Source organism: Bos javanicus, chromosome 8 (assembly GCF_032452875.1).
Source record: "Bos javanicus breed banteng chromosome 8, ARS-OSU_banteng_1.0, whole genome shotgun sequence".
In the NCBI taxonomy this organism is placed as follows: Eukaryota; Metazoa; Chordata; class Mammalia; order Artiodactyla; family Bovidae; genus Bos; species Bos javanicus.
In genome coordinates this window covers 85452789-85466774 of record NC_083875.1, presented here as the reverse complement: position 1 = coordinate 85466774, position 13986 = coordinate 85452789, and the positions used below count along the sequence as shown (strand labels likewise).

At 40.9% G+C, this 13986-nt stretch overlaps 1 protein-coding gene across 2 annotated transcripts in view; it reads right to left on the bottom strand.

Annotated features, from left to right (window-relative positions):
* Nucleotides 1-13986, bottom strand: part of FAM120A (family with sequence similarity 120 member A) — a 115397-nt gene that overhangs the window by 90886 nt on the left and 10525 nt on the right. For both annotated transcript variants that reach the window (XM_061426235.1, XM_061426233.1), the window contains exon 2: nt 314-560. In XM_061426235.1, coding sequence (XP_061282219.1) covers nt 314-560 — 247 coding nt within the window. The remainder of the gene's footprint in view (nt 1-313; nt 561-13986) is intronic.

Below are 13986 nucleotides of genomic sequence, written 5' to 3'. Positions count from 1 at the left end.
ACATATTAGCATTTGTGATTTTTAAATGTTATTTCCCCGAAACTTTAAGAGCATTTTATCCCCAAAATTAGTTTATTGGCCTAGACAAAACAATACATAAACAAACACTTAAGAACAAAAGAAGCACATACATTATCAGCAAAAAATAATGAGTAAAGAATGTTACTGAAGAGAAGCCCATTCCCTGGTTTTCTAAAATTTAAGACACAATCCAAAATATTCTAGCACCGAAATTAAAAAAAAAAAAAAATCAGTATGTTCCTGATACACAGAACTTGTTCACAAAATGAGAGAGCTTTACACTGCCACTTACCTAACAGAGCGGCAAAGATAGGGAAGCGGTTTGGGTTCAGGTCCAGCTGCTTGGCAACCTCATGCATCAGGTACTGGCTCGTGGTGAGACTCTTCCCATTCCGGCTCAGTTTTAGGGCGTGGGCACTGAAGTAGTAGGGGATGTTGCACAGTGCATAATCAGAGTCGTATGCAACCAAGCCATGGAAGCCGTTTTCTCTGCAGAAACCGATCACTTCTTGATGATGGTCCTCAATGCTCTGTGCAACCTGTGCAAGTAAGAAGAGCACTTCATCAGAGGCCAGTACCACTGCAACATGCGCTCTATATGCAGACATATTTGTACAGAATCTGCAACTGCCAGATATAGAAGATATGCAAGAGAGCCAAATAGTCAAAACTGCCATAATAAAGTATGAGGCACATTGCTCAAATAAGAATTTCAGTAAGAAACATCTCTGGTCAGTAACTTATGATCCCAACCATACCGCAGATTAATTTTCAATTCTTACCAAATTTGAAGATCACCCCATTTAAAATTATACAACACCAGGTGGCCCCTGCGACAGTATTTTGAAGGAAGGGGATCGGGGGGAGAAGGGGAAGACAGAGGAGGAAAATGAAGTGAGAAAGAAGGAGACAAAGGGAGAAGTCAGACACTCTCAGTGAAACCAAAATAATTTCTTCAAAGAAGATCACAGCAAATAGGTGAAATGATCAGAAGGATTTTCTAAACAAAAATAAAAGCCAAGTATTATCCATCACCTATCTGTCTACTAGTTAATATAGATCCTGAAGCATTGAGCATATGGGACAATAACAATGAACATGTGTTCAGTTCAGTTCAGTTCAGTCGTGTCTGACTGTTTGTGACCGCACTGACTGCAGAACGCCAGGCTTCCCTGTCCATCATCAATTCCTGGAGCTTGCTCAAACTCATTTCCATTGAGTTGGTGATGCCATCCAACCATGTTATCCTCTGTCGACCCCTTCTTCTCCTGCCTTCAATCTTTACCAGCATCAGGGTCTTTTCCAAAGAGTCAGTTCTTCCCATCACATGGCCAAAGTACTAGAGCTTCAGCTTCAGCATCAGTTCTTCCACTGAATATTCAGTACTGATTTTCTTTAGGACTGACTTGTTTGATCTCCTTGCAATCCAAGGGACTCCCAAGAGTCTCCTCCAACACCACAGTTCAAAAGCATCAATTCTTCAGCACTCAGCTTTCTTTATGGTCCAATTCTCACATTTCTTTGCCGACAAAGGTCTGTCTAGTCAAAGCTATGGTTTTTTCAGTAGTCATGTATGGATGTGAGAGTACAGAAAACTATAATTTAAAAAATTCTAAAATTAGGCCAGCTGCATCTAGAAATGATAATCTTCGAGTCCATGCTCTCTACCTCAAATCACTTTATTATGTAGAATTTTATATTTACAGCAATGTCTTAAGGCATTTAAAAATCACCAGTGATTCCTGTTTTCCAGACATCTTTAACATTAAGTCTGCACAATCTCCTAAGAGGTTTTTGAAATGAAAAGAGATTGTAAGTACCATTCCCTTGCTCCACTCCCCTCACAGATCTAGAAAAGGCAGCATGGTTCCTTGCTTCATAGAATCAGATATCCTGTAAAGGAGATTATGGTTACATAGTTGCTAAGTCATGTCCAGCCTCTTTTTGACCCCATGGACTATACAGCCTTTCAGGCTCCTCTGTCAAGGGGATTTCCCAGGCAAGAATATTGGAGTGGGTAGCCATTCCCTTCTCCAGGGAATCTTCCCGACCCAGGGATCGAACCTGTGTCTCCTCCTTTGGCAGGCAGATTCTTTACCAATGAGCCACCAGATGGGGCAGAATTAAAGGTATGAGTTGAGTCAGTGTATAATGTATGTTTTGCAAGAGAGTTTATTAACCTATTCTTCTGGGAAACTGAGGCTAAGAGCAGTTCAGAACCTAGCTCTGCCCAGCTCTAGGACGAGAGCAGTCCAGAGACATCCTCTCTGAGCACCCTTTGTCTACATGCCTCACAGCATATTACCTCATTACCCTCATAATAACCCTACAAGGGGAAAGGAGCCAGCCCTGTGTGGTCACTCAGAAGGGTGTTCAACAGCAGGGGAAGATCAAGTGTACTGGCTCAGACGTGAGTGTGGTATCTGCAGCCCCATCCTAGTGACCCAGGGGTAAGCAGCAGGTGATGGAGTCACAGCAGGCAGGACAGGTCTATGGCAGGTTTTCAAGGAAGGCTACTGGCAATGCAAAACAACAGGCAATACATTTCCAGAGCTGCAAAGCACTCATACTCTTTGATGCTGCAGTAATCTTACTCCAGGAAATACAGCCTAAGAAACCAACCTATCAGATAAAAAAAATGCTGGGAGCATAAAAAGGATGAAGGTAGCCTTCTATGGGAAAAATAATATTAAGGAGCTAGGCAAAGACAGAAACTACACAATGTTGTGAAGAAACTTGAGAAAAGCTTGGAACAAAATATTAAACAAAACCATTTCAGAACACAATATTCGGTACATACAACCACAAAGGAATAAGCAAAAACTGACACGGTGGTTCAGGGTGGTGCAATTATGCTTTTTTAAAGAAAAAAACTTTTTTTCAAAGAAAAAGGCCACCTCTATGCCACTGCCCTGGGGTCAAATATTCCTCCTTTCATATCCATCGCTCACCAGACAAGGCATACAACTTGCTCATCTGTGTATCAAGGGTCTAGGTTGGTGCCTGGCATACAGTAAAAACTACTTAAGAAATGAAAAACTCTGGGGGTTCCAGTTCAGAGGCCCCCAGTCTTTAAATTATTTATAAAGGTTAATAGGATAAACTCTAATCAGTAGAAACCAACATCCATCAGAGCCTTATAGAGTAGTTTCATCTATCTGGAGAGAGTGGGATGTAGCACTTTTCACAGTCATTTCCTTCTTCTACAGACTCTTTCCCAAACACAATTCCCTGTTCATTCTGAACACTTGATTTCAGACTGGCATTAAAAAGTGAGGTAAATGAACTATTAATAATTCACTACAAGACTAATTTGCAAGTGATTAAAAATATCTTTTTTCTTTTTTACTTTTTATTTTGTATTGGGCTATAGCCAATTAACAATGTTGTGACAGTTTCAGGTGAACAGCTAAGGGACTCAGTCATACATACACAGGTATCCATTCTCCCCCAAACTCCTCTCCCATCCAGGCTGCCAGATAACATCAATCAGAGTTCCATGTGCTATGCAGTAGGACCTCGTTGGTTATCCATTTTAAATATAGCAGTGTATACTGGTCCACCCCAAACTCCCTAAGTATCTTTTACCCCATCCTCCTCCTTCACCCTAAAACCATAAATTTGTTCTCTAAGTCTGTGAATCTGTTTCTGTTTTATAAGTTCATTTGATTAAATATCTTAATCCTCTCCCAAAGCACATCTAACATGAAACAAATAGTTGTCTGCTAGAATTAATCCCCTAAAACAAAAGATAAAGGAGCCTGCTCAGTCGTGTCTGACTCTTTGCAACCCCATAGACTGAAGCCCTCCAGGCTCCTCTATCCATAGAATTCTCTAGCCATTACCTTCTCAAGGGGATCTTCACAACCCAGGGATCAAACCCAGGTCTCCTGCATTGCAGGAGAATTCTTTACCGTCTGGGCCACCAGGGAAGGCCGATTAATCTCCTAAAACAAAAGATAAAGAAATCCCACCCTTAAGAAAACACAGACTTCAAATCTAAAGCACGGTATATAACTGAATCACTTTGCCGTACACCAGAAACTAACACAACACTGTAAAGCAACTGAAAGTCACTCAGTCTTGTCTGACTCTGCCACCCCATGGACTATACAGTCCATGGAATTCTCCAGGCCAGAATACTGGAGTGGGTAGCCTATCCCTTCTCCAGCAGATCGTCCCGACCCAGGAACCAAACCAGGATCTCCTGCACTGCAGGCGGATTCTTTACCAACTGAGCTATCAGGGAAGCAAATCAACTGTACTTCAATAAATAATAAACATAATAAAGCAAGGTCAAGCAATCTGTGCCCTTTGTTCATCTTTCATCCTGTTCATCTTTCCTATTTCAAGTACCGTGAGTGATGGGGAGGAAAACCAAAAAGTCCAAGTTCCGGTTCTGGCTTGATGCCCAACCTATCTGGTGAGGAAGGTAAAATTCATGAATCTTCAAGGTTCTTTCACCTTCTAAAATTCTAGTATTCTTCCTTACTAGTTAACATCTATTATGCCTTTATCTGAGGAAAGGCTACATGGCATTAAGAGCCACAGGGTAACAGAAATGCAAACTTTCCTAGTGGCTCAGTGGTAAAGAATCTGCCTGCCAATGCAGAAGATGCAGGTTCGATCCCCAGGTCAGGAAGATCCCCTGGAGTAGGAAATAGTAACCCACTCCAGTATTCTAGATGGGATAATCCCACAGAAAGAGGAGCCTGGCAGGCTACAGTCCATGGGGTTGCAAAGTGTCAGACGTGACTGAGGACAGAACATTAAACATAAAATCCTTTTCAGTAAAGGAACAATGGAAGTATGGTCTAACAGTTACTCAATTAGGAAAATAAAAGCCTCACAGAACACCTAAATGAAAGAGTCTGGTTGATGAATACAACATGACTCTACATTTGTACAAGCGCACATCACTGTACACCTCATACACGGAATAAACTTTAATATGCACAATGTAAAAAAAATTAGCCAGCAGTCAGGAACGCTAGGCCCGATGCAAACTGACAAATGTACTGAACTGTACTGTAAACTGTCTGTCACAGCGGTGCCCGTGAACAACTCTGCAACCATTTTCACATGTGTCAGGTTGGGGTAAAGGAATGGGAGATGATCTGGGTATCTCCCTGTCAGAGAACGGGGTTACAAATGTGCAAAGGGAGGAGGCTAGCATGCTCCTATGGTGTTGGGCTAGCCATGGAGAGATCCACAGATGACAACACAGTCACAGAAATCATCAGAGGTAAGCATGTGCACGTGGGCTGGTCTATAAACACACACATACATCTCCTATCTGTCAGCCGGGAGCCAAGAAGCAGTCACTCCAGGAGAAAGAACATCTATACTCCAATCGGGTTTCTAAATACCATTCTCCACTAAAAGGGACCAGAGCCTTTGGGAAAAAAGTGGGTAACGCCAGGGCAGAGAAGTCCAAGATGAGCCTGGGACATCTACCTTGTGGTGCCAGGAAGGAAGGTAGTGATCACAAAACAAAGGACAGGGTATGTCAGCGGCACACAAAAGCCCACCTGAAAGATGCCCAATGATCAAAGCTGAAACAATCTGTGCTACAAAACAAATAACGTAGTGCTGGGTATAACCAAAGTGTACAATGAACACGTGAGTCGATACTGATACAAATACATGAAATAAAAGAGACAACTCTTCCCCCAGAAGAATTCAAATAGTAATGTAAAACCCCTTCCCAACAGGTGCCATTTAACCCCACCCCTCCCTTGAATGTATGCTGCACTTTATGACAGCCTCCAAAGAACCAAACCAGCAAAGGGGACAACAGATGTGACACCGAGCAGATGCCTGTAAATACCACTGTACAGGCACTGCGTCCTTGCAGCATTCTCCCCAGATCACAAGAACACATCGGACAGCTCAAACTGCAGGCCAGCCTACAAAATGCCTGATCAATTCTCCCAAAATGTTGAGGTCACACAGAGACTAGCAGAAGCCAGAGGTCACTAAGGGAGACAAGATGCCTAAAGGCAACAGGGAATCCAAAACGGATACGGGTGGAAAATGGAAGATATCTGAATGAAATACATAATGCAGTTAATGGTACACTTGTTGTTGTTCAGTCACTCAGTCATGTCTGACTCTTTGTGACCTCATGAACTGTAGCACGCCAGGCTTCCCTGTCCTTCACCATTTCCCAGCGTTTGCTCAAACTCATGTCCATTGAGTTGATGATGCCATCGAACCATCTCCTCCATTGCCCTCTTCTCCTGCCCTCAATCTTTGCCAGCATCAGGGTCTTTTCCAATCAGTTGGCTCTTCACATCAGGTGGTCAAAATATTAGAGCTTCTGCATCAGGCCTTCCAAAGAATATTTAAGGTTGATTTCCTTTAAGATTGACTGGTTTGATCTCCTTGCAGTCCAAGGGGCTCTCAAGTTTCTTCTCCAGCACCACAATAAGAAAGCATCAATTCTTCAGTGCTCAGCCTTCATGGTCTCACATCCATACATGACTACTGGAAAAACCATAGCTTTGACTATACAGACCTTTGTTGGCAAAGCGATGTCTCTGATTTTTAATACACTGTCTAGGTCTGTCATAGGTTTTCTTCCAAGGAACAAGCATCTTTTAACTTCATGGCTGCAGTGACCATCCACAGTGATTTTTGAGCCCAAGAAAATACAATCTGCCACTGTTTCTACTTTTTCCCCATCTATTTGCCATGAAGGGATGGGACCAGATGCCATGATCTTGGTTTTTTGAATGTTGAGTTTTAAGCCAGCTTTCTCACTCTTCTCTTTCACCCTCATCAAGAGGGTCTTTAGTTCCTTTTTGCTTTCTGCCATTAGCAATGGTATCATCTGCATATCTGAGGTACCAATGTTAATTTTTTTAGTTTTAATACTTTTAAACTATTAACTAGGATGTTAACATGTATGGAAGTTGAGTGAAGGACATTTAGGAACTCTCTGTACCATTTTTGTAACTCTTCTATAAACCAAAATTATTCCCAAGTAAGTTTATTTTTAAAAGAAAAGAAAAAAGTCTGCAAGACACCGGGAGACTGTTTTAAACTATTTCATCAGGGGAACAAAGCACTGAATGGCATGAAAGGCAAAGTCTCCAAGAGTCTATCATATGAAAACATAACTCTGGGTCCCCAGACAGTCCAACTGAGGGAGGTAGGAAAGCCCAACGCAGATGGCATAAACCTATGAATGGATGGATAAAATCCAACAACCAAGAATATCTGTAAGAGGTCCAGTGAACAACTCTTCAAGACTCACATCAAAGAGCCTGGTAAAGAATCTGGGGCAGAGAATTGGATGGGATGAAAAGAAGACTCAATGCAAGGTGTGGGTGAAGATAGGAAAATGCCTGGGTTGTATCAAAACAAAGCCTGAGAGGCAGTTATTTAATTAAAAATAAAAATTAAATTCTAGAGACTAAGCTTCTGAGAATCAGGGTCTAACAGGTATCTGTTGTTCTTTCTGCTCTGAGTGTGTCTCTATTCTGGTCCGAACATCTCCCTCTCCCGTTTCCCGTCTTATCTGCTCTATCCCTGTCCCTCTGTCTGTCTCTCCAATTCCCTAGCCTTCCAGCTCCTGGCTCAGACTGGGCATGATGTTTAATGAACACGCTGTGCCTAGTTCTTAATTCTTATTTTAGAAATGAGTAAAAACTATCAAATACAATTGGGAAGATTATTCAATTTGAATTCCCAAAGAGTATAAAATAAGCTAAAAAATTAAGCCCTGAGACCTACCTACTTCCAGGTGATAAAGAAGGGGTTAAGGCCTCCTGTCAGAGTGAGCCAGACTTGGAATTATGCATACCTTCTTACAGAAAACCCCAGGCTAGGAACCAAAGACCACCCACCACCTTAAAAGGCACTAGGCCTTGACTGATCTTTGCCATGGCTGCCATCACCACTGCATCAAAATGCGACTCCAGATCAAGGGTGTGAAACCCTGGAGCTCCTGTGTACACAGCATAGAGCAGTCAGTGTTGACTTTTGATACGTGTTTTGGTATCACAACCAGGCTGGGAACCACCAAACATCTCACCTCACCTCTCCACCCAGAAACACGGCGTCACCAAGAAACACAGTATATACAAGATCTTCAGTAGAAGATCTTCATGTTCAAGATCTTCAGTAGTTGGCAAAGCGCCCTATATTTGGTCCCAATGAAGTACTTCATATTTAGCTAGGGGTAACTTTATGCTACTATATTTTTGCCACAGAATCTTAGGTAAATCTTTTTATCTCAACAGTTTTAATTTTCATTATTAAAAAGGCAGATATATCAAAAATTCACTATTTTTTACAAAGAATAATGACTAAAGAATTCTCAAGCTACTTTGCAAATGTATTTATTTATTAATGCTGAAAGCAGCTATGGGGAAAGTCCAGTAAGAATGAAAAAGTAACACTGTTCCTTACTCCTAATCTCCAGTGAAGAAGCACTTGTACAGTGAGGTTTTGTATCTCTGGCACCAGGTAGGTGAACTCCACTACCTACTTCCTGTACTTCCATCTCTTCATCTGTAAAAATAATAGTACTCCCCTACCTTAGAGGGTAGCCGTGATGATTAAATGAGTTACTACACATAAACAGCTCAGAATCATTCACAAACAATAAGCACTCAACAAATGTCACCTACTATTTACTTTTAGTAAGCTCTGTGAGAAAGGATCTGCTTCTTCATGCTTTTCATGCAGGACCTAAGTTCTTAGATTTTCTAACACAAAGGAAAAAATACCCTATGTTGTTCTTTAGAATAATTTTCAGCTCAGGGGATAATGTGACACATCCTCCAACCAACTGCCAGATTTAAAAGATGTAACTTAACCTGAACAGAAGAGGATATAAGTTGAGCTAAATTCTGAGGGGGGAAAAAAAAATCAGGCTCTGACCTTTATCCAAAGAATTCTAGATGCTAGGTTTTAGATGCGTAAGACTTATTCAGGCTATTTACTACCTACTCAAGTAGAGCTGTTTCAAGCAGACCCAGTTTCCCCCTCAGTCAGTCTCTCCCATCAGAAGTTTCCATAAGCCTCTTATCCTTATCCAGAGGTCAGACAGAATGAAAACCACAATCACAGAAAACTAACCAAACTTGTCACATGGACCACAGCCTTGTCTAATTCAATGAAACTATGAGCCATGCCATGTAGGGCCACCCAAGACGGACGGATCATGGTGGAGAGTTCTGACAAAACGTAGTCCACCGGAGAAGGGAATGGAAAAGCACTTCAGTTATCTTGCCTTGAGAAACCCATGAACACCATGAAAAAGCAAAAAGATAGGACACTGAAAGATGAACTCCCCAGGTCAGTAGGTGCCCAATATGCTACTGGAGAAGAGTGGAGAGATAACTCCAGAAAGAATGAAGAGATGGAGCCAAAGCAAAAACAACACCCAGTTGTAGATTTGACTTAGGAACCTGGAATGTTAGGTCCATGAATCAAGGTATGTTAGAAGTGGTCAAGCAGGAGACAGCAAGAGTGAATATCGACATTTTAGGAATCAGTGAACTAAAGTGGATGGAAATGGGTGAATTTACCTCACATGACCATTATATCTACAGCTGTGGACAAGAATCCCTTAGAAGGAAAGGAGTAGCCCTCGCAGTCAACAGAAGAGTCCAAAATGCAGTACTCAGAATGGTTGCAATCTCAAAAATGAAAGAATGATCTCAGTTCATTTCCAAGGCAAACCATTCAACAAAACAGAAATCCAGGTCTATGGCCCAAACACTAATGCTGAAGAAGATGAAGTTGAACAATTCTATGAAGACTTACAAGACCTTCTAGAACTAACACCCAAAAAAGATGTCCTTTTTATTATACAGGACTGGAATGTAAAAGTAGGAAGTCAAGAGATACCTGGAGTAACAGGCAAATTTGGCCTTGGAGTACAGAATGAAGCAGGGCAAAGGCTATCAGAGTTTTACCAAGGGAACGCAGTGATCAGAGCAAACACCCTCTTCCAACAACACAAGAGAAGACTACACATGGACAACACCAGATGGTCAATACCAAAATCAGACTGATTATATTCTTTGCAGCCAAAGATGAAGAATCTCTATACAGTCAGCAAAAACAAGACTGGGAGCTGACTGTGGCTCAGATCATGAACTCCTTATTACGAAATTCAGACTTAAATCAAAGAAAGTAGGTAAAACCACTAGACCATTCAGGTTTGACCTAAATCAAATCCCTTATGACTATACAGTGGAAGTGACAAATTGATTCAAGGGATTAGATCTGATAGAGTGCATGAAGAACTAAGGATGAAGGTTTGTGAAACCATACACAAGGCAGGGATCAAGAACATTCCTAAGAAAAAGAAATGCAAAAGGCAAAACGGCTGTCAAGAGGCCTTACATATGGCTGAGAAAAAAAGAGAAGTTAAAGGCAAAGGAGATACCCATTTAAACGAAAGATATATCCATTTGAATGAAGAGTTCCAAAGAATAGCAAGGAGAGATAAGAAAGCCTTCCTCAGTGATGTATTCAAAGAAATAGAGAAAAACAATAGAGCTGAAAGACTAGAGATCTTTTCAAGAAAATTAGATACCAAAGGAATATTTCATGCAAAGTAGGGCACAAATAAAGGACGAAATGGTATGGACCTAACAGAAGCAAGACAGATTAAGAAGAGGTGGCAAGAATACACAGAAGATCTATACAAAAAAGATCTTCACGACCCAGATAACCACGATGGTGTGATCACTCACTAGAGCCAGACATCCTGGAGTGTGAAGTCAAGTGGGCCTTAGGAAGCATCACTACAAACAAAGCTGGTGGAAGTGATGGAATTCCAGTTGAGCTATTTCAAATCCTAAAAGATGATGCTGTGAAAGCGCTGCACTCAATATGCCAGCAAATTTGGAAAACTCAGCAGTGGCCACAGGACTGGAAAAGGTCAGTTTTCACTCCAATCCCAAAGAAACGCAATGCCAAAAAATGTTCAAACTACTGCACAATTGCACTCATCTCACATGCTAGGAAAGTAATGCTCAAAATTCTCTAAGACAGGCTTCAACAGTATGTGAACTGAGAACTTCCAGATGCTCAAGCTGGATTTAGAAAAGGCAGAGGAACCAGAGGTCAAAATGCCAACATCCGTTGGATCATTGAAAAAGCATGAGAGTTCCAAAAAAACATCTACTTCTGCTTTGACTATGCCAAAGCCTTTGACTGTGTGGATCACAACAAACTGTGGAAAATTCTGAAAGAGATGGGAATACCCGACCACCTGACCTGCCTCTTGAGAAATCTGTATGCAGGTCAAGAAGCAACAGTTAGAACTGGACATGGAACAACAGACTGGTTCCAAATCGGGAAAGGAGTACATCAAGGCTGCATACTGTCACCCTGCTTATTTAACTTATATGCAGAGTACATCATGCGAAATGCCGGACTGGATGAAGCACAGTCTGGAATCAAGATTGCCGGGAGAAATATCAATAACCTCAGATATGCAGATGACACCACGCTTATGGCAGAAAGTGAAGAAAAACTAAGGAACGTCTGGATGAAAGTGAAAGAGGAGAGTGAAAAAGCTGGCTTAAAATTCAGCATTCAGAAAACTAAGATCATGGCATCTGGTCCCACCACTTCATGGCAAATAGATGGGGAAACAATGGAAACAGTGAGAGATTTTATTTTCTTGGGCTCCAAAATCACTGCAGATGGTGACTGAAGCCACGAAATTAAAAGATACTTGCTCCTTGGAAGAAAAGCTATGACCAACCTAGACAGCATATTAAAAAGCAGAGACATTACTTTGCCAATAAAGGTTCGTCTAGTCAAAGCTATGGTTTTTCCAGTAGTCATGTATGGATGTGAGAGTTGGACTATAAAGAAAGCTGAGCACCTAAGAACTGATGCTTTTGAACTGTGGTGTTGGAGAAGACTCTAGAGTCCCTTGGACTGCAAGGAGATCATACCAGTCCATCCTAAAGGAAATCAGTCCTGAATATTCATTGGAAGGACTGATACTGAAGCTGAAGCTCCAGTACTTTGGCCACCTGATGGGAAGAACTGACTCACTGGAAAAGACCCTGATTCTGGGAAAGATTGAAGGCAGAGAAGGGGTCAACAGAGGATGAGATGGTTGGATGGCATCACCAACTCGATAGACATGAGTCTGAGTAAACTCCGGGAGTTGGTGATGGACAGGGAAGCCTAGCATTCTGCAGTCCATGCGGTCACAATGAGTCAGACACGACTGAGTGACTGAACTAAACAAGTTGAGCTGAAAAGTGAGAACATGAAAGTCAGTGCCAGTTTGGTGGAAGATTTTACTGTTGTTTAAAGAGCAATTTCAGTGTCATGACATACATTAGCAATGTTTCTAAAAGTAAATCTCTCCTCCTCAGGAAATCTGAAATTGTAGCTGAACAAAGTTTTTTACCTTATACAGCTCTTGGTTATTCTATAAGAATTGTTTACAGTGGTCTTAAAAGCAAGGAAAAGCAATTTCTTTTAAAATAAGGGAGTAGCACATGAAAAGATTCTCAACTTCATTAGTCATAGGGAAATGTATATCAAAACCACAAAGAGATATGATTTCACACCAATTAAGATGGCTACTATAAAAAAAAGAGAAGTAAGCAAGTGTTGGCGAGTATTTGGAAAAACCTGAATCCTCACACACTGCTGGTGGAAATGTGAAATGATGCAGTTGCTAAGGAAAACGGTATAACACATCTCAAAATATAAAATCATCATATGAACCAGCAATTCCATTTGTGGGCATATACTCAAAAGAAATGAAGGCAAGGATTCAAACAGATATTTGCACCCCCATTTTCACAGCAATATTATTCATGATAGCCAAGAGGTAGAAGCAACTTAAGTGTCCACTGACAGATGAACAGATAAGCAAAATGGGTCTATCCACACAACACATTATTATTCAGCCTCAATAAGGAAGGAAATCCTGACAAATGCTACAACACAATGAACCTCAAGGACATTATGCTCAGTGAAATAAATGCAGTTAAAAAAAATTAATTCTGTGTGATCTACTCACATGAGGTAGTCAGATTCATGGAAACAAGAAAGTAAAACGGTGGCTGCCAGAGGCTGGCAGAGGGGAACGGGGAGTTAGTGCTCAACGAGCACAGTTTCACTTGGGAGAGACGAGGAAGTTCTGAAGATTGACGGCAGTGACGACTGCATGACAGTGTGGAAGTGGTTCCGCATCCACTGATACGGAGGGCTGACTGCACTCACTGCACTATGTCACTGCACATCAGGGACTTGAGCATCTCTGGATTTTGGTATCTGAGGGGGATCCTGGAATCAGTCATCTGCATATATACGCAAGGGAAGTTTGTACTTAATTCCATTTAAAAATAGTTAAGATGGTAAAACTTTTGCTATGTACATAGCTTATCACAATTTAAACAATAAAAATATATAATGATAAAAAGAGAGTGGCACCCCATCTCCCTGTCTTCTCAGGAAACCTAGGCACTTGGTGCCAAGACATAACTTCCTACTTGTCAAAAGAGAAGTTTTATCTTTCCTCTGAGTAATGACAATATATATGTAACATATAATATCTGCCAGCTTACATAAAAGGGTGAGATTTCTTCTTTGCAATCTCTTTAGCATGTTGTCTGTGATGCAACTGCAATCTGGTTCAATGCTTATTCAAAATAAAACTCTTTTCTTTCTCTGCTTAAAAAAAAATTAGAGTAAATGTCATAAAAGAAATGCAAGTTAAACTTCATAAATTTTTAAAATAAAAAATAAAATGATAAAAGGAATGTAGAAATACCAACATCATTTGTATTCAGTGTTTATTCAGCCTGCTATATTAATCTAATGATTCCGTTAACTCCTAGCAATACTATTCTTTTTAAAAATCCAGTTTCAGAACATCAAAATTCAAGTTTTGGAATTTAGAAAAATGAATCTCAGATTGATGCAATCTATTTTACGGGGGTGACACCTGCAAACTCTTTTATT